Below are 21,576 nucleotides of genomic sequence, written 5' to 3'. Positions count from 1 at the left end.
GTAGAATTCATGGGGATATAAGAAGTGTGTCTTTTTCAGGATACAGAAAAAAGGTGACGGACGATAATCCACCACTAGTTTAGACGAGATTGGAGGCCTATTTTATTTTGCTCTCTTTGTATTAGAATTCTAATATTTTATAAATATAATCTTAATTATTTTGTAAAACTTTAATTTAATTAATATAATGTTGTAAGTAATGGACCTTTCAATTTTAGCTATATTTTATGGACTGTAACTTGATGTAACTAAAATGTATTCTTTGTTTGGATGAGATAGAGGAACGAGATTTATTTCACAAAGATCATGCCAAAATTTTATATATTTTATTTTTATTATTTTGTATCCTTCTGGATCGTTACAGCCAAACAAACCCATGAAGTGGATGGGACTTACCATTGGCTTCACAACTTCATGTGTCTATTCAATTTAAGCTAAATTGGTATAAACTTAATTTTTTATTAGAACATCGAAAGAAAAATGATCTGTTTTTCAAATTTTTTCTTTTAAAAAAAAGTTTATGGGCTCCACTTTCATAGTAGTTTTGTTACCTGATACTTATTTTTTTAATCTGAAATTATGTTTTATACATTTTAGAATTCCATTTTCAATTTTTTTTTAAAAACTAATACACCATGTGTATTGTGTCGAAAAGGCGCCCCTAAAAGAGTAGTGAGTGCTCCCAGATGTACACGGGAATGCATATACAAATTGACATTAAGTTATGTTACCTCTAAGATTTGAACAAATTATATATAAGTAAATCGTTTGGCATTTATTACTTTGGTTTCTCAAAACAGATTTGGCGCGTGTGCTTAACGACATATTTAATGTTTTTTCTGAAAGATTTGTTTACCAAAGTAATAAATGTTGAATAGTTAAGTTAATCGGTGTGTATTTGACTTACACACATATGACTCTATTAAGTTCGAACCCCTAACTTCTCCCTTTGAAAATTAGAGAATTGATACACTATGCCATTGCCCTATTGGTAAGGTCAAAGTAATATCCCTGTAGTTATATGATTGCCATATGTACCTTTTTTAGGCTTAACGTGTCAATATTTATTCTTCTCAGAGGATATATTATGGCATCTGCAATTGAAACTGTGAAACATTTGTGTAAGACATACACGATGGCTTCTAGTCCTGTGCACTAATAACTTCAACAGAGTTGAAAACGAGAAAGTATACAGTATTATCGAGATAACTTGATATGTGATATCCCTGGGCCCACCAATGAAAATGAAGAGAAATTAATAGTAGTTTTCAAGATAAGGAGTAATTTTTATTGAGAGGATTACTGCATGTGAAGAGCCCCATATTATTGTATACTTTGTCGTTGGAAACTTGAGATATAAAAAATAATGACTAGTAATTAAAAAACTTTAGGAAGCTTCCTTAACAAGGCACCTAAAGGAGAAAACTTGAAAGACACCTTTACTTTAGGTAGCTGCAGAATAATGATAAAATACAAGCACTCAAATTATTCCCAGCGGGATAAAAATAAAAAACAAGCACCCAAATTATTCTCAGCGTCTCCAACGCTCTCTTAATAATTCTTTCAAACTTAAAATATAGTAAGTTTATTTGGCTAATGTACTTCAATGTTTATACAGTCCTCTTAAAATATAAGAATCTCAAAAAAAAATTTATATATAGTAATAGCATTTTGGATTAAATACACTATTAAAACATAATTGCTTAAATATAGTAGCATTTTGGCATCTAACTTCCTCTTAAAATATAGCTTTAGCATAAAAAAATAACATTTTACATTCAAAAAGCTCTTAGTAGGATCTCCTTACAAATTACACTGAAAAAAAAAAAAAAAAGCCTATAATAAAATACAAGCATTCAAATTATTCCCACTTTAGTAGATTTTCCTTGAAAATTGCACTGAAACAAGGCTACGATAAAATGCAAGCATTCAAATTATTCCGACAGTCCCACTCCCATTTTAGGAGATTTCCTTGAAAATTGCACTGAAACAAGGCTACGATAAAATGCAAGCGTTCAAAATTTTCCCACTCCCATTTTAGTAGATTTTCCTTGAAATTTGCACTGAAACAAGGTTATGATAAAATGCAAGAATTCAAATTATTCCCACTCCCATTTTAGGAGATTTTCCTTGAAAATTGTACTGAAAAAAGGGCCTGGTTTTGTAGTTGCTTGTGTATATATATTCACTCCACAGCAACACCACCAAGAAGGTTCCGTTGGAAAAAAGAAAGGACTTGCTTCAGGTGGGAAAGATAAGAGGGTTTCATATTTTGCTTTCACAAAAATAAAATACCCCTGAAACGCTAGCAAATTTCGTATCAAAAGGAAGCCCTTGATGAGTAGAACAACTTTATCTTCTTGCTCTAAGCCCAAATCACACTCTAAAGCTCTCAAATCATGGCTTAAAGTAAAGTTGAATGAGAATTTAGAATATTAACCAACGGGTATTAGTCATTTACTTCTCAAAGAAAAATTAGAAGTTCAAGTCTCAATGAAGACATATGTGTGTGAATACCCACTAAGAAAAAAATAAAATAAATAAATAATGGAGTCAATGCCCCATCCAATTTTGAACGTGTAACCATTCAACTTAATATAAATTACATCTCTCAATGTTTGTAATTGAATTTTGAATAAAAACAAAACCATTGTGAGCCATTGTGTAAGCTAGGACTTGTGTAGTCTGACTCTGTTTTATACACTTTGCAAATGGGCTTCACAAACCAGGCTGATTGTATTTTCCTAGCCGGTCTAAACCTAGCCCACCATTCTCTACAAGGAAAAAATATCTTTTTTATTTTAAATTCAAGCAAGTATATTGATAATAGAAAAAATGTAAATAAGGGATGAATAGTGATCCAGCCCAAAAGGTTTAGAAAATTGCGTCTGAACCATGAATCAACCCAATAAATTTGCGTATACATTCTGTTGGCAGTATAGGGCCTTAATGGGTGGGCTTTATTGTTTCTCAAACCTCACTGCTATGTTATATCATGGGACAGGATGAGTTCCGAATGACAATCAGCCATTATCGCGATGATTTCATCTCTATACTCGCGTAATTGGATGTATCTTACTTTCAAATGTTCTATCACGATTTTAAAATATCAAAATACTTTTATATAATATTAAAATACTTTTTCATAAATTAAAACACCTTCCTGCTTTTATAGTTGTAGTTATAGTTGGTTTCCATCTCACATTGATATTATCAAATTTTATTTATTTATTTATTTTTATTAATTTTTTATGTTGTATCACTTTTTATGTTTGACTTTATTTAATACTTGACTTTGAAGAGCGGATTGAATTTATTTTTCCATTATTAAATCGTTTATGAAATTTTCTAAAAGCTTGATTAGTATATGTTTATGTAATGCTTTTTTATTGGAAGGAAAAGAGAAAGAAATGAATGAATTAAAGGGTTAGAATAAGGAAAATGATAGACATCACCTATTGTTTTTCATAATTGACATAATTAACTTTTCTTCTGTTAGAGAGAGAAACCCTCAAATTTTCTTTTGAGAGTGAATTTCTATTTTTTGAATCGTACTTAGATTTTCTTTTGGAAGTTGCCTTTTAAAAGTTGTTGGCCAAAATGAGTAGCGATATTCACACCAAACACTTGCAGTGAATTGAATAAACAAATAATTTGTAATTAGCTATTTATACCAAATACAACTAAATGGAGGACTCCATTGCAATATTCAGTGCAAGAATCATTTTTCTTCCAAAATTTTTGTTAAACACCGTTTGTGTGGTGTCTATATATATATATATATATATTGAAGCTATGTATAATGTATAATTAAACATAGAGAGAATTGAAAGATATATAAATAATTCTTATGTGTTGGTATGAAATTATATGTCTAAAATTTAGGATTATGTTTGTATCTTTTCTACGTAATTGGGACTTAGGATTATGGATGATTACTTAAAAAAAATTTAAGACACCTATAAACGAAATTGTACATGAAGAATTGTCTGATGCACTTGTAGAGGAAGACTATTTTAATATACTACAATCTTTATAATTTTGAAAAAAAAATATTGAGAGAGAAACTAACTTAAAAAAGATGAGAGACTGACATGGGTAGAGAAATAATCTTTATAATTTTGGAAACAAAATATTAAGAGAGAAACTAACCTAAAAAAGAGGAGAGAGTGACATGGGTGAAGAAATACGACCACGTATTTACCATTTGCGATTCAATCTTAAATATTTTTTTATATATTTTTGTGAAGTCTAGCACTGGAGGAAGGCTACAAATCTTTATAATTTTAGAAACAAAATATTGACAGATAAACTAACCTAAAAAACAGAAGAAGAGAATAAAGTGTGGGTAGAGAAATACGACATCGTGTTTATCATTCGTAATATAATCTTGAATATTTTTTCTCCCATACCATCCCTTACAAAAGGAATAGAATATTAATGTTTTGCGCTGTTATTTTTTAGGGTATTTTTAATACATTAATGATCTATATATATATTTTTTATTTATCTAAATGCTAAGAATATAGTTTTCCTTTTTTTTTTTTTTCTGCAGTAAGTAAGAGCACAAATTATATCAACATGGATGGCTTCAAGTAGCTAGGGTTCCAAACGGTTCGGTTTGGATCGGTTTAAGAATTTTTTGGAACCAAATCAATTCTAATGGATTTATAAAATTTTAAACCAAATCGAACCATTTGACCAAAGGAACCAAACCAAACAAAATCGTGAAAAATAGATTTGGTTCGGTTCGGTTCCACGGTTCCTTTTTTTTTTTTGGTTTTGTTACAGAAATATTCATATTTTAAAATCCATATGCACAACAATAAACTAAGTTACCAACACATTTAGAACTATTAATATGTTAAGAACTTTTAATTCATTCTTCTATATCACTTATAGAACTGAAGTTAATAAATTAATAATTGCTAATAACCTAATACATTTAGAATTATTCATTCAACAATAAACAAACAACTACAATTCAAAATTTAGCCACTATAAAATAAAAAAATCTAATAAATTGATAAGACCTAAAAGAATTAAGAGTGGACCATATGATTGATAGTTGGTACAAACTTCTAAGTGATTTGAATTATAAGATTATATTATATTATATATACAGTATAATTTAATATATATAAATATATATAAAAGATAACAGTTTGGTTCGATCTAGTTCGTTCCTAAAGGATCTCAAACCATGACCAAATCGTATTTTTATGGTTTCAAAAATTTAGAACTATGACCAAACCAAACTATTAGTAAACCAAATTAAACTGTCCGGTCCGATTTTGTCCGGTTTGAATTTTGGGATTGACAGGATTTTTGTGCACCCATGCAAGCAGCCATCTGAGAAGGTTCAAGCCAGAGTGGGCCTTTAAGAGTTGGTCTTCCAGGCCCAATAAATGAGAAGTTTTACGCCCATTCACTTTCTGAGAGTCCACGTCCTACCTTAGTAGCTTCAGCCTTCAGCTGTCTCTGTCTCTGGTTTTCGAAGGAGAAGGAAGACACACATAATCGTCTGATAAAACAATTCTGTTCACCGATAACCGTTTCGTCCCCGTCTCAAGTTTTAGAGAGAGAAAAATATATTCATTTGGAGAGAGAAAGGGAGGAACTTGCGCAACACAGGTACTGACCAAAACCCTCTATCTCCTTTTTTTCGTTTGCTACATATGATTCCCTGAGATTTGCTTTATATTCATTGAACATTCTTGCGGTTTCTCCTAGTTTAGAGAAATATTAAAAGATTTTATTGTTTTTTTTTTGTTTTGTTTAGCAATGCTTCCTCTATTTGTTTATGGAGGTCCTTCAACTGGAAAAACAAGTGCAGTTCTTCAGGTATTCAAACACCTACACCGCCCTTTCGTGTATTCGAGTTGTCTTACTTGTTACAATCCTCGAATATTGTTCGAATCCATCTTGAATCAGCTCAATCTTCATCAGAAAAATGTGGGTAATGGTTATTTGAGTGCGAAACGTTGCGAAAAGCCATCTGATTTTGTCAATCTTTTGCAAGAAGCTTTGGCCAATGTCATAAATAATCTGGGGAATTCAAAGAAGGCAGTGAAACATTCACAAGCTGGTGGAAGGATGGTTTACTTGATCAACGAAACCAATCTTTCACCGTTTGGTTTCAAATAATTCATCAACCATTGGCATTGGTTGGGTCATAGTCCATGATAGAACCAGCACAATTTCAAGATCAACCATTACAATTAATCAAGAAATAGAAATATAAATACATGTCATTTACAATAAATAAAATATTTCCTTCTAATGGCGCTTGGGATTTGGAGTAAAGAATCATAACAGCCAATTTTCTCTCTTAGAAAGTGAAATGCAAGAACTCAGTCTCGCTCATATGTCACTGGCAAGCGTTGGATTGTCATCTTCAATCAGAGGTTGTGCCTTCATCGATTAGGTCCACCAGCCCCTTATGAAGAACCATCTCTCTTCATCATTGTTTCTGTCTTCTATACTTTGTTTTTCCGGTAAGTATACAATTTTTTTTTTTTTTTTTCTTCTCTGATATATTTTTTTGATTTTTCATTACTTTCTTTAAATACAAATGTGGTTTGTTTTGTCATATATATATATAGCATGCTATATGTTTGATTAAATTACATGCTGAAATTTGGATATTTATTTTCTGAATTTGTTATTATGCTGAACTACTAAACTATATATTAACAAATAAAGTAGTTTGTTAATTAATGAAGACGAAAAGCAGTAGAACAGTGTGTTCAAGAATAATTTTTCAAATTCAAACTTAAAACTCTGTCACTTACAACAATGGAGAATTATGGTAGTGTAATTACACTTTTGGCTGATATCGGAGAGTTGGAGAAAAAGTGTAAATTTTCTTGGGCATTGATGTTTGTATAAATTTGGCTAGTATTCTGGACTCATATTCCATGAAAGATTTGTGGTAAATTAAGTTGGCCTATGACAACCAAACAGAGCGTTCTTAACCTTGAAAACCCAACAGCTAATTAACTTTCTCAAGAGATCAAATGTAGAATAGAGTTTATAGATTTCTCAATTAGATACACTAGATTTTCTCTGAGGAGAGTTTAGAAAAAAGCATCAGAGAATTGCCAGGGGAGGCAACAAAAGTTTTCTGCTGATACTGTATAATTCCCAAGTTATCACAATCTAAAGAAGGATTGGAGCCCTAGCGGTCAAACATGTTTTATGTTTCAGCTTAGTATATTTTAAACTTGTACCCACTTATAATGTCACTGACAAGGGTTGTGCTCTACACTTTGTTTCTCGGTAAGTATAGAATTTCTTCATTTTTTTTTTTCTTAGATCTCATTTTTTGATCTCTATGTACTTTCTTTAAATACAAATGTGGTTTGATTTTTCACACACACACATATAGATATATATATTTCATGAAAGCATATTATATATTTGATACAATTACATGCACATGCTGGCATTTGGGTATATATTTCATGATAGCATGTTATATATTTGATATAATGACACGCTGACATTTGGATATATATTGTCTGAATTTGTTATCATGCTAAACAACTAATTATATATTAACATATAAACCAGTTTGTTGATTACTGAAGAAAGAATAGTAATAAATCAGTTTGTTCTAGAATGGTTTTTCAAATTTGAACTTAAAACTCTGTCACTTGCATCAATGGAGAATTATGGTAGTGTAATTACAATTTTTGCTGATATTGGAGAGTTGAAGAAAATGTAGAGCAACTTAAGTTTTCTTCCGTATTGATGTTTGTATAAATTTGGCTAGTATTCTGAAATCATATTTATATTCAATGAAAGATTTGTGGTAAATGAAGTTGGCCTATGACAACCAAACAGAGGAGGCCAAAAACTTGGGGAAAAAAGAAAGAAAGAAGTAAAGAACGAACTTCCAATAGAGCTATAGAGCTCCCTCATGAGATCAAGCGTAGAATCGAATTTACAGTTTTCTCAATCAGGCGTACTAGATTTTGTCAGGGTAAAGTTTAGAAAAAGAATCAGATAATTGCCAAGGGAGGTAACAAAAGGTTTCTTCTGATGCTGAATAATTCCCAACTTGTCATAATCTAAAGAAGGATTGGAGCCTTGGAGGTGAGCACAAGTGTAGTGCATTATTGTCATCTGCAACGTCTCTCTTTCTCTCTCTCTCTCAACCTTATAGATTATGGGGGATTTCATATTTATGCTACTTTGGGGGTACTTGCTTCGTTGTGGCCTTCTCAATATAGTCCTTGCCATATCATTATCAGTATCATTCCCTTATAATGTATAATATCAAAATCACCACTGATTTATTCTTACGTGTTTACTTCTTCTCTTCACGTTCTTTGGATTGTACAGTTCTTCTTACTTCACATTAAAGTCACATACAGGAGCTATGATTCACAAAAACATGTAAAAGTATGAGCAATTGCAAGGAAATGATGAGGCAGCCTATGATATATGCATTGCTGTGGCATTTTTTTTTATTATTTATTATTCCTGTTGGGGCAAAGTGGCTGCATTATAATCTAGGTGAGAAAATTGAGATTTCGTGTTAGTATAATAACTTTATCATAAGGACTTTATTTGTTCATAGTTTTCTTTGAAATTCTGAGACTCTGACTCTTATTCATTTTTGAACCATGGTGAGTGCCGCCTTTCCCAGCTTTTTCTGCCTGCAAAAATAGACTTCAGTTTTGTCCAGTGATTAATAAGCAAATTAGAAACCCCTTCAAACACTGCCTTGTATTAAGTAAAAGAAAATTAAATATGTTTCCTGATACTTTATTTATATCGTACTTACAAATACATAAATCGAACAACAAATTAAATATTAGGTAAAACTAGCACTACAAATAATCAACTCAATACATAATTGATTAAAGCTTTATATACACATACCAGTTGACAAGCCAACCAGTTGGCTATAAAGAATCAAAGTCTCAATTCATAACTAATTATTACTTTATACGCAATAAGTTTTGCCACTTGAGATAGCTGAATAATGGTTTCTCCGGAACAGGTATGCTTTTGACAAGCCAACCAATTGGCCAGGAAATGGAAGCAATTCCAGTGCATGCACCCCATTGGCCCCAATCTAACCTCTCCGTACCTGCAAACTTCTTCAGAGCTTCCACCATCACCACCTGAAGAACTATGGTAATCCCGATGATCCCTAAAAACAATTTGTTCTTGTGTATTCCCTCAAAGACATTCTTCTTCTCAAGCTTCCTTGCATTGAATTCATTGAAAACTTGGCAAAGCACAAAAGTATTGAAAATCAGGGTGTCATTTACCTTCTCAGTCACTCCGAAGATTGATTCACCCCTGAACTGTAAGATCAAGAGAACGGCTATTTGATACAGAGCTTGAGCTGATAAGTTCCTCCACATTATGTTGGTGATAAGGGGCTCCGTACGACCTACTGGTGGCTTCTCCATGAGTTCCTTCGTGGGCTGCTCTGTGGCAAGAGCAAGAGCACCCAATGTGTCCATAATCAAGTTTACCCACAACAATTGAACCGCAGTTAGAGGAACTTCGCCAGCTGAAACTGCTGCCACAAAGTTGATGAAAAGTGCAGCAATATTCACTGTAAGCTGGAACTGAATGAATTTCTGGATGTTGTTATAGACACACCTTCCCCACCTCAAAACTGTGGAGACTGAAGCGAAATTATCATCCAAAATGACAATGTCAGAACTTTGTTTGGCCACTTCAGTTCCCTGGATCCCCATTGAAAGACCTATATCCGCTTCCTTCAATGCCGGTGCATCATTTGTGCCGTCACCTGTAACTGCAACCACATGGCCTTTTTGTTTCAAGCATTGCACCATTAGAAGTTTATCGAAAGGAGTGGATCTGGCCATAACGCAGATTTTATCAACTTTCTCCATGCGCTCCTCTGGTGTGTAGTTCCGGAATTCAACGCCTTCCACCACTACGCCTTCCATTTCATGATTAGGCTTGAGTATCCCACATTCAGTGGCTATGGCTCGTGCAGTGAAAGCATTGTCGCCGGTGATCATTTTGATTTTCACTTGAGCGTACTGACAATCTTCTACAGCTTTCTTCACACCAGGTCGACATGGATCCTTGATACCTACAAGCCCCAATAGGGTCAAATCATTCTCTTTTAACTTTTGGTGTGCTTTTCCATTTTCATGCTCTTCTTCTGGAACTTCCTTGTGTGCAAAAGCGATGCATCGCAGACTGCTAGCAGCCATACCTTCAATTATTTGATCAAATTTCCTCCTATCAGTATCATCCAGAGCTTTCATGTTTCCCGAGGGATCATAGAAATGTGAGCACATTGCCAGTATCATCTCTGCAGCTCCTTTCCAGTGTACAATCATTGTGTTGTCAGCCTTCTTTCTCATTAACACACCGCTTCTTTTCTTTTCCGAATTGAAAGGTTCAACATGAAGAACAGTACAACTCTGCATCAGTTCCTCCATTTCCATATTTAATTCAAGGACAGCCCAAGAAAGAATTGCTTTCTCCGTGGGGCTACCAGAGAATTCGAATTCGATCCCTGAACGGGGCTTGTAAACGCTGCCAGTAGTGTTCAGACCAACTCCTTGGTGGAGGAATTTCAGGATGTTGGCTGCAATTGAAGTATAACTCCTTTCTTCTATAGATTCTTGGCCTAGCCAAAACTTTGTCACCTTCATCTGGTTCAATGTGAGGGTGCCCGTCTTGTCTGTACATATGACGGTGGCAGAGCCCATAGTCTCACAGGCAGGGAGCTTTCGAACCATAGCCTGATCAGCCATCATTCTCTTCATTGAATAAGCTAGAGTAAGTGTTACTGCAAGTGGCAAACCTTCAGGAATAGCGACGACTACTATTGTGACTGCAGCAGCGATAATTTTCACCACAGCATTGATCACATCATCTGTTTTAGTCTTGCTACCGTTGAACTCTGTATTTCCATTCTCATCTTGTGTGTTTCCAGTGAAGTACCGAACTAACAGCACCACAAGAACGAGGAAAGCAACAGCCAAACCAACCTTACCTATTGATGAGGTTAGCTTGTTTAGCCGAGCTTGTAATGGTGTTTGCTCATCAGAATCACGGCTGATTGTGCTCATCATCTCGCCCCATGTTGTGTTCATGCCAACTGTAGTGACAAGCATTCGAGCATACCCGTCAGCCACCTTGGTGCCAGAAAACAAGAATGGATTCTGACTGCGATTGACTTCCACATGCTCACTTTCCCCCGTCATGCTCGATTCATCCACCTGCAATGAATGCCCGTCTATGAACAATCCATCAGCAGGAATTTGATCTCCAGTCTTCAAGCAAACAATATCTCCAACAACAATTTCAAATATTGAAATCTGTTGGCGCCGCCCGCTCCTCAGAACTTCTACTTGGATGTTGTTGCTGACTTGGGACAACTTGTCGAATTGTCTATTTTGTTTGAAGTTACTTACAGCTGAGACAGTGATGACAAGAAGGACAGCCACAAATATGCTTCCGCCGTCGTACCACCCTTCTTTTAGCCCATGCTCTTTGATGCCAAAAGCAAGGGAAAGTGCAGCACAGACCAAGAGAATGAGAATGGTGGGATCTTTCAAAGCTTCCCACACAAAATGGAAGAAACCTTTTGTGGGCGGCCTGTGATACGTGTTTGTGCCAAAAGCTTCGTGTCTATGTTGAATGTCTTCAGCATCACTATGTATGCCGTTTTCTACTTCAGTTTTGAGAGTATTAGCTAGACCTTCAACCATGCCGAGTTGAACAAGATTGTCCAAATTTTTTTCCTTGACAAGCCTAGTGAGGCTTGACTGATCAATATCAGAGAAGTAAGATTGTGGCTGAACTTCGACATCAATGACAACATTTGAAAATGGAACAGGGGAGACCTTACTCTTGTTTTTCGCAACAGCTTCTATGAAGTGAGAGCAGAAGGCCCTTGAGCAATAGATGGTGGCAAAAGCCATACGCCACCTCTTTATGTTTTTGTTGGGTTTACTAAGGAGAGTGGTGGAGGGCTTTTCAAGCAACAGCTCCATGCGAGGCAAGTTTGCATGAAATAGTGCAGACATTGGTTGGGGAACAGATACTGGAATTTATATCAATGGAATAGATTGAAGATGCTACTACTGTAAATTAATTGTAGCGATACTACCTTCTACAATGAAAGATGCAAGAAATAAAATGAAAGTGAAAGAAAAAGTAAATTGTATGAAGGCCTTAATATATATTTGCTGAATCCAGTTAATTGTGGATATTTAGAAATGCCAGCAATGTCTATTTGATCTGGCAATCTGATGATAATTTTTATATAGGTGCATTGCCGCGTAAATGTGAATGCTTGAAGGATAGATTTTGAAGTGTTCACATCGTCTTGAATACACAAAATAGATGCAAAGTTAGCGAATATATGTTCCTGGTGACCTTCAATATATATATATATATATATGTTGATGGCACAAGTTTCAGGAATTTACTTAACCTGAGCAAATTTGAGTTTTAGACCCAGAGTCAAAGATGCGCGTTTGGCGAACGTACGTACTTATGTTCCTATGAGGCGGTACCTACTTGTTCCGTATTTGTGATTTTATTGGTTAGACGAAATAGATGTCGATGAAACTTGTCATCAAGATCTGAAGATGACGCTTTTAGTGATTTTCTTTTTTTTAGATGTTCCAAATTAATTATCTCAATTAAAATTTCAAAACAATATAAATGTTGGAGTAATAATTGTTGCCTTTCTTTTCTTTCTTTCTTTCTTTTTTTGTTTTTAATTTTTGTGTGATTGAAAGCTCTATCCAACTCTAGACGCGTCAGCTTGCGTGAAAGCGATGTACCGAAACATGAAATTATGTTTGGCAAGAAAGAAAAGAAGGGAAACAGCAAGCAAAAGGATTCCCATATTATGAACACATTACAGTATAGAAGGGAGACATAAACGCATAATTTCGGCGGCCGATTTTGGGTGACATGGTCGACATCCATAACTTCATCTGCGGATGTAAAAATACATAACTTGTTAGCTGTTACACACGAACACAGTGTGAGAAGAAATTCGTCAAGAAAAGGAATACTAAAAGAAGAGGTTTTCATGATATATATAATCATGAAGTTGGTCTTAATTTGTTAAAATTTCAAATTTAAAGGTTGGCACACTGTCGCGGAGATGGATGTAGTTTTATGTTTTGCATTGCCGATCGGATCGGATTGATTCCACAGCGAGATACAGAAGAGAAAATACCCGATCATCGTGAATTGGGTTTTCTTCAACTCTTTCTCTTCTGATTCCACACAAAACTATGACCAGAAGTCGAGCCGGGAAATTTATATCTTTCATGAAGGGGATAAAATTAATACTTAAAGTTTATCAAAAAAATCCACTACTCTTTTTGGTTAGAGAAAAGAAAAACTTTTTACACTAATATTCTAAGTTCTAAGTAAGATGTGGAGTCAAGATATTTAAATATTTAGATGAAGCGGAAAAAAATCATAATTTAACTCTTATCAAGAAATTTCTTGAATAGACTTCTCTTAGTGTTAATTTGAGGTCATTATAAAAAATAAAAAATAAAATTCTTTATTTATTAGTTTTTAAATATTAAATTTGATGCACAAAATAAATAAATAAACATTCGGGAAAGTCAATGTAATATTTATGAGATATATATATATATATCTATTATTTGTTTTTTTTTTTTTTTTTGATAAAGAAGGGCTTCCAGCCGAAGGTGAGAGAAGAAAGAATGAAATGGTTGTGTTATGGCGGGCCCACTTGAAAGATATTAATGTGTTAAATTAGTTTAGGTTACATTTGTATACATTAGATATATGTATATATCTGTATTGTCAGATGGAAGGAAAGAAGCAAATGGGTGCTGTCGAAAGTGGGAAAGGAGAAAGAAACTGTAATGTGGTTTGTGTGTATTTGCAAAATGTAATGATAAGGGAGAAGAAAATGGCGAGGCCATGAAGAGACTGTTTTTTGCCAAAAGTTTTTGGATTGCACGTGGGTTTATTGGCTGATATTTGCATGAGGTTGGTTAAAATTAGAGAACAGAGAGAGACGACAGTTCAAGAGGAAACTTCTTGTTTTTTAGGGTAGGAGTTTCTAATTTATGATTTTTTTTTGTACTTTTGTGAATTTATTTTTTAGTAATTGTTTAATTGCATTTTTAAATTATTTAATTACATACTTAATTAGTGAAAGTTTTTGGAAACTTCTTAAATGCCATATATGAAATTGTGACAAGGTGTTAATTGATTATATTGTGTTTAAGCATGCTTATATGAAATAAATTTGTGATTTGTATGCTTAAATTGCTAGAAAAATGTGAAATGAAAACATGAGTTGTGTATTTTAGTAATTTATTTGTAAAAGTATGTGAGAACTTTATGGTTGAATTTAAGAAATAAAGTATGAAGTATTCATGCATCCATTGGGAAACAAAAAAGGGGGAAAAAAATGTTTTAAAATAAATGAAATTATTTTTGGAAAAATATTTTCAAGGTTGTTTGCGAAAACCGGACGTCTAGGAAGAGCCTAGTGGTCCGTGTTGTTAGTGTAGTCTAGAAGGAAGTATGGTTGAGCTAACTAGGCCGGATTCGACGCCTTGGAGGTGCTTTGTGGTCATGGATAGATAGTCAACCCGCCATTCGTGACGTCTTGGAGGTGTCTTGGGTCGGATTATACTAATGGGTTAGAAGTTGAAACGGAAATAGGGAGCGACATTTACATAACATTGCACTTCATGACATTGTGGGAAATTTGTGATTGGTTGACGTTTGTTACATACTTGTTATTGGGGTTGAGAATATGTATTCCCCATGGTATGACCCTGTTCCTTTTTACCCATTCTTTGTGTCGAATTCACGAGAATATAAGAAGTCTATCTTAAACGTTTCCTACTAAGCTTATGATAACCCCATTATTTTTAACATTTTTCAGGACACGGAAAAGAAGTGGCGGATTATAATCCACCACTAGTTTAGACGAGATTGGAGGCCTATTTTATTTTGCTATCTTTTGTATTAGAATTATAATATTTTATAAATGTAATTTTAACTATTTTGTGAAACTTTAATTTAATTACTAAAATGTTATAAGTTATGGACCTTTAAATTTTATTTATATTTTATGGAATGTAACTAAAATGTACTACCTCCGTCCCTTATTAGTTGTCTATCTTTGATTTTATAACTTTTTAAGGAGACATGCCATTAATGCATTGTTCCCTTTTAAAATTACCAAATTGTCCTTTTTTAATTTAAATATATTAAAAAATTTTAAAAAGATAAAGGACAATGATGAAAATATAAACAAAAGATGTTTTGATTTTTTAAAAAGGACATGTAAAAAAAGAAAATGGACTATTATTAATAAGGGACGGAGGGAGTATTTCTTATTTGAATGAGATGGAGGAACAAGACTTTTTCCATGAAGATCATATCAAAATTTTATATATTTTATTTTTATTATTTTGTATCTTTCTGGGTCGTTACGGCCAAACAAACCCACGAAGTGGATAGGACTTACCATTGGTTTCACAACTTCATGTGTCTATTCAATTTAAGCTAAATTGGTATAAACTTAATTTTTTATTAGAACATAGAAAGAAAAATGATCTGTTTTTCGAATTTTTTCTTTTAAAAAAAAGTTTATGGGCTCCACTTTCATAGTAGTTTTGTTACCTGATACTTTATTTTATTTTTTTCTTAATTATCTGAAATTATGTTTTATACATTTTAGAATTCCATTTTCAATTTTTTTTTTATAAAACTAATACACCATGTGTGTTGTGTCGAAAAGGCGCCCCTAAACGAGTGTATAGTAAGTGCTTCTAGATGTACACGGGAATGCATATACAAATTGATATTAAGTTATGTTACCTCTAAGATTTGGACAAATTATATATAAGTAAATCGTTTGACATTTATTACTTTGACCTCTCTAGAGAGATTTGGCGCGTGTGCTTAACGACATATTTAGTGTTTTTCTCTAAAAGATTTGTTTACCAAAGTAATAAACGTTGAATAGTTAAGTTAATCCGTGTGTATTTGGCTCACACATTAAGTTAATCCGTGTGTATTTGGCTCACAGACATGATTCTATTGAGGTTCGAACCCCTAACTTCTCTTTTTGAAAAGTAAAGAATTGATACCACTAGGCTATTGCCTTATTGGTGAGGTCAAAGTAATACCCATGTAGTTATATGATTGCTAATTAAAGTAATAACTTTTTTGTTTTTTTTTGTTTTTTTGGTGTGTTGGTTTCTTCGTGAAGGAAAAAAATAATGTTACAAAATTTTTTTTGTTATAATCATTGAATATTCATTTCTATTATGACAAACACAGCAAATCAAGGAACAAGTACAAAACACGACAGAAAAATAAACACACCATACGAAAAACAAATATTTATATGTGTGATTCGGCAAAGCCAACGTCCAAAGCGAAAATCTATCGAACTTTTTCACTATCTGTAAAATTGAAAATTACAAATTTTAGCCTCTCACTTTCAATTCTGTACAAATTTCAATATTTTTCTTCCAACCACTTTAAATCCTAAGCGCCCTCATATATCAAATTACAAGAGATTAATTAGGATTCACGTCCCATGAATAATTGGGTCATAATTTTAATTTTTGAATGAATTACGATAAATTTATGTATTCTTATTTGTGTTTGATTTGTTTATTTCTATTTAATTTCGTAACAGTCATCCATAAATTCGTGCCACATGTACCTTTTTTAGGCTTAATGGTCGTCTATGTGTCGTGTCACTATTTATTCTTCTCAGAGGATATATTATGGCATCTGAAATTGAAACTGTGAAACATTTGCGTAAGACATGCATGATGACTTCTAGTACAGTGCACTAATAACTTCAACTGAGTTTGAAAACGAGAAAGTATACAGTATTATCGAGATAACTTGATATGTGATACCCCTGGGCCCACCAATGAAAATGAAGAGAAATTAATAATAATTTCCAAGAAAAGGAATAAACTTTGTCGTTGAAAACTTGAGATATAAAAAATAATGACTAGTAATTAAAAAACTTTAGGAAGCTTCCTTAACAAGGCACCTAAAGGAGAAAACTTGAAAGACACCTTAGCTTTAGGTGGTTGCAGAATAAAAATAAAATACAAGCACTCAAATTATTTCCAGCGGGATAAAAATAAAATATAAGCACCCAAGTTATTCCCAGCGTCTCCGACGCTCTCTTAATAATTCTTTCAAATTTAAAATATAATAAGTTTCTTCAATGTTTATACCGTCCTCTTAAAATATAAGAATCTCAAAAAAAAATTCATATATAATAATAGCATTTTGAATGAAATGCACAATTAGAGCATAATTGCTAAAATATAATAGCATTTTGGCATTTAACTTTCACTTAAAATATAACTTTAGTATGAAGAAATAACATTTTGCATTCAAAATGCTCTTACTAGTTTCTCCTTACAAATTACACTGAAAAAAAAGAAAAAAGAAAAAAGAAAGCCTATAAATTATAGGCTATAATAAAATACAAGCATTCAAATTATTCCCACTTTAGTAGATTTTCCTTGAAAATTGCACTGAAACAAGCATTCAAATTATTCCCACAGTCCCATCCCCATTTTAGGAGATTTCCTTGAAAATTGCACTGAAACAAGGCTATGATAAAATGCAAGCATTCAAATTATTCCCACTCCCATTTTAGTAGATTTTCCTTGAAAATTGCACTGAAACAAGGTTATGATAAAATGCAAGAATTCAAATTATTCCCACTCCCATTTTAGGAGATTTTCCTTGAAAATTGTACTGAAAAGGGCCTGGTTTTGTAGTTGCTTGTGTATATATATTCACTCCTCAGCAACACCACCAAGAAGGTTCCGTTGGAAAAACGAAAGGACTTGCTTCCGGTGGGAAAGATAAGAGGGTTTCATATTTTGCTTTCACAAAAATAAAATACCCCTGAAATGCTAGCAAATTTCGTATCAAAAGGAAGCCCTTGATGAGTAGAACAACTTTATCTTCTTGCTCTAAGCCCAAATCACACTCTAAAGCTCTCAAATCATGGCTCAGAGTAAAGTTGAATTAGAGTTTAGAATATTAACCAACGAGCCAGTGGCTTAGTAGTATTAGTCATTTACTTCTCAAAGAGAAATTAAGGGTTTAAATTTCAATGAAGACATATGTGTGTAAATACCAACTAAGAAAAAAATAAAATAAATAAATAATGGAGTCGATGCCACATCCAATTGTGAATGTGTAACCATTCAACTTAACATAAATTACATCTCTCAATGTTTGTAATTGAATTTTGAATAAAAACAAAACCATTGTGTAAGCTAGGACTTGTGTAGTCTGACTCCGTTTTATACACTTTGCAAATGGCCTTCACAAACCAGGCTGATTGTATTTTCCTAGCCGGTCTAAACCTAGCCCACCTTTCTCTACAAGGAAAAAATATCTTTTTTATTTTAAATTCAAGCAAGTAGATTGATAATAGAAAAAATGTAAATAACGGATGAATAGTGATCCAGCCCAAAAGGTTTAGAAAATTGCGTCTGAACCATGAATCAACCCAATAAATTTGCGTATACATTCTGTTGGCAGTATAGGGCCTTAATGGGTGGGCTTTATTGTTTCTCAAACCTCACTGCTATGTTATATCATGGGACAGGATGAGTTCCGAATGACAATCAGCCATTATCGCGATGATTTCATCTCTATACTCGCGTAATTGGATGTATCTTACTTTCAAATGTTCTATCACGATTTTAAAATATCAAAATACTTTTATATAATATTAAAATACTTTTTCATAAATTAAAACACCTTCCTGCTTTTATAGTTGTAGTTATAGTTGGTTTCCATCTCACATTGATATTATCAAATTTTATTTATTTATTTATTTTTATTAATTTTTTATGTTGTATCACTTTTTATGTTTGACTTTATTTAATACTTGACTTTGAAGAGCGGATTGAATTTATTTTTCCATTATTAAATCGTTTATGAAATTTTCTAAAAGCTTGATTAGTATATGTTTATGTAATGCTTTTTTATTGGAAGGAAAAGAGAAAGAAATGAATGAATTAAAGGGTTAGAATAAGGAAAATGATAGACATCACCTATTGTTTTTCATAATTGACATAATTAACTTTTCTTCTGTTAGAGAGAGAAACCCTCAAATTTTCTTTTGAGAGTGAATTTCTATTTTTTGAATCGTACTTAGATTTTCTTTTGGAAGTTGCCTTTTAAAAGTTGTTGGCCAAAATGAGTAGCGATATTCACACCAAACACTTACAGTGAATTGAATAAACAAATAATTTGTAATTAGCTATTTATACCAAATACAACTAAATGGAGGACTCCATTGCAATATTCAGTGCAAGAATCATTTTTCTTCCAAAATTTTTGTTAAACACCGTTTGTGTGGTGTCTATATATATATATATATATATATATATATTGAAGCTATGTATAATGTATAATTAAACATAGAGAGAATTGAAAGATATATAAATAATTCTTATGTGTTGGTATGAAATTATATGTCTAAAATTTAGGATTATGTTTGTATCTTTTCTACGTAATTGGGACTTAGGATTATGGATGATTACTTAAAAAAAATTTAAGACACCTATAAACGAAATTGTACATGAAGAATTGTCTGATGCACTTGTAGAGGAAGACTATTTTAATATACTACAATCTTTATAATTTTGGAAAAAAAATATTGAGAGAGAAACTAACTTAAAAAAGATGAGAGAGTGACATGGGTAGAGAAATAATCTTTATAATTTTGGAAACAAAATATTAAGAGAGAAACTAACCTAAAAAAGAGGAGAGAGTGACATGGGTGAAGAAATACGACCACGTATTTACCATTTGCGATTCAATCCTAAATATTTTTTTATATATTTTTGTGAAGTCTAGCACTGGAGGAAGGCTACAAATCTTTATAATTTTAGAAACAAAATATTGACAGATAAACTAACCTAAAAAACAGAAGAAGAGAATAAAGTGTGGGTAGAGAAATACGACATCGTGTTTATCATTCGTAATATAATCTTGAATATTTTTTCTCCCATACCATCCCTTACAAAAGGAATAGAATATTAATGTTTTGCGCTGTTATTTTTTAGGGTATTTTTAATACATTAATGATCTATATATATATTTTTTATTTATCTAAATGCTAAGAATATAGTTTTCCCTTTTTTTTTTTTTTTTTTTCTTTCTTCTGCAGTAAGTAAGAGCACAAATTATATCAACATGGATGGCTTCAAGTAGCTAGGTTCCAAACGGTTCGGTTTGGATCGGTTTAAGAATTTTTTGGAACCAAATCAATTCTAACGGATTTATAAAATTTTAAACCAAATCGAACCATTTGACCAAAGGAACCAAACCAAACAAAATCGTGAAAAATAGATTTGGTTCGGTTCGGTTCCACGGTTCTTTTTTTTTTTTTTTTTTGGTTTTGTTACAGAAATATTCATATTTTAAAATCCATATGCACAACAATAAACTAAGTTACCAACACATTTAGAACTATTAATATGTTAAGAACTTTTAATTCATTCTTCTATATCACTTATAGAACTGAAGTTAATAAATTAATAATTGCTAATAACCTAATACATTTAGAATTATTCATTCAACAATAAACAAACAACTACAATTCAAAATTTAGCCACTATAAAATAAAAAAATCTAATAAATTGATAAGACCTAAAAGAATTAAGAGTGGACCATATGATTGATAGTTGGTACAAACTTCTAAGTGATTTGAATTATAAGATTATATTATATTATATATATAGTATAATTTAACATATATAAATATATATAAAAGATAACAGTTTGGTTCGATCTAGTTCGTTCCTAAAGGATCTCAAACCATGACCAAATCGTATTTTTATGGTTTCAAAAATTTAGAACTATGACCAAACCAAACTATTAGTAAACCAAATTAAACTGTCCGGTCCGATTTTGTCCGGTTTGAATTTTGGGATTGACAGGATTTTTGTGCACCCATGCAAGCAGCCATCTGAGAAGGTTCAAGCCAGAGTGGGCCTTTAAGAGTTGGTCTTCCAGGCCCAATAAATGAGAAGTTTTACGCCCATTCACTTTCTGAGAGTCCACGTCCTACCTTAGTAGCTTCAGCCTTCAGCTGTCTGTGTCTCTGGTTTTCGAAGGAGAAGGAAGACACACATAATCTTACAACAATGGAGAATTATGGTAGAGAATTATGGTAGTGTAATTACACTTTTGGCTGATATCGGAGAGTTGGAGAAAAAGTGTAAATTTTCTTGGGCATTGATGTTTGTATAAATTTGGCTAGTATTCTGGACTCATATTCCACGAAAGATTTGTGGTAAATTAAGTTGGCCTATGACAACCAAACAGAGCGTTCTTAACCTTGAAAACCCAACAGCTAATTAACTTTCTCAAGAGATCAAATGTAGAATAGAGTTTATAGATTTCTCAATTAGATACACTAGATTTTCTCTGAGGAAAGTTTAGAAAAAAGCATCAGAGAATTGCCAGGGGAGGCAACAAAAGTTTTCTTCTGATACTGTATAATTCCCAAGTTATCACAATCTAAAGAAG

The 21,576-nt window shown here is 32.7% G+C and overlaps 1 protein-coding gene across 1 annotated transcript; it reads right to left on the bottom strand.

Annotated features, from left to right (window-relative positions):
- Positions 1 to 8,801: 8,801 nt before the first annotated feature.
- LOC132275085 (putative calcium-transporting ATPase 13, plasma membrane-type) lies at positions 8,802 to 12,289 on the bottom strand. Its single transcript, XM_059776470.1, has one exon. The coding sequence runs from the start codon at positions 12,039 to 12,041 to the stop codon at positions 8,952 to 8,954; it is 3,090 nt and encodes a 1,029-aa protein (XP_059632453.1). The 5' UTR covers positions 12,042 to 12,289; the 3' UTR covers positions 8,802 to 8,951.
- Between the last annotated feature and the right edge of the window lie 9,287 nt (positions 12,290 to 21,576).

The sequence above is a fragment of the Cornus florida genome, unplaced genomic scaffold, assembly GCF_030987335.1.
Source record: "Cornus florida cultivar Cherokee Brave unplaced genomic scaffold, ASM3098733v1 CherokeeBrave_3.0.0_Hap2_Chr09, whole genome shotgun sequence".
Taxonomy (NCBI): domain Eukaryota; kingdom Viridiplantae; phylum Streptophyta; class Magnoliopsida; order Cornales; family Cornaceae; genus Cornus; species Cornus florida.
The sequence above is the reverse complement of the archived record's forward strand: the minus strand, read 5'-3'. Positions and strand labels throughout refer to the sequence as shown.

Bases quoted from the DNA above. Each gene is read 5' to 3' on its own strand.
- LOC132275085 (XM_059776470.1), bottom strand. From the start codon at position 12,041: ATGTCTGCACTATTTCATGCAAACTTGCCTCGCATGGAGCTGTTGCTT.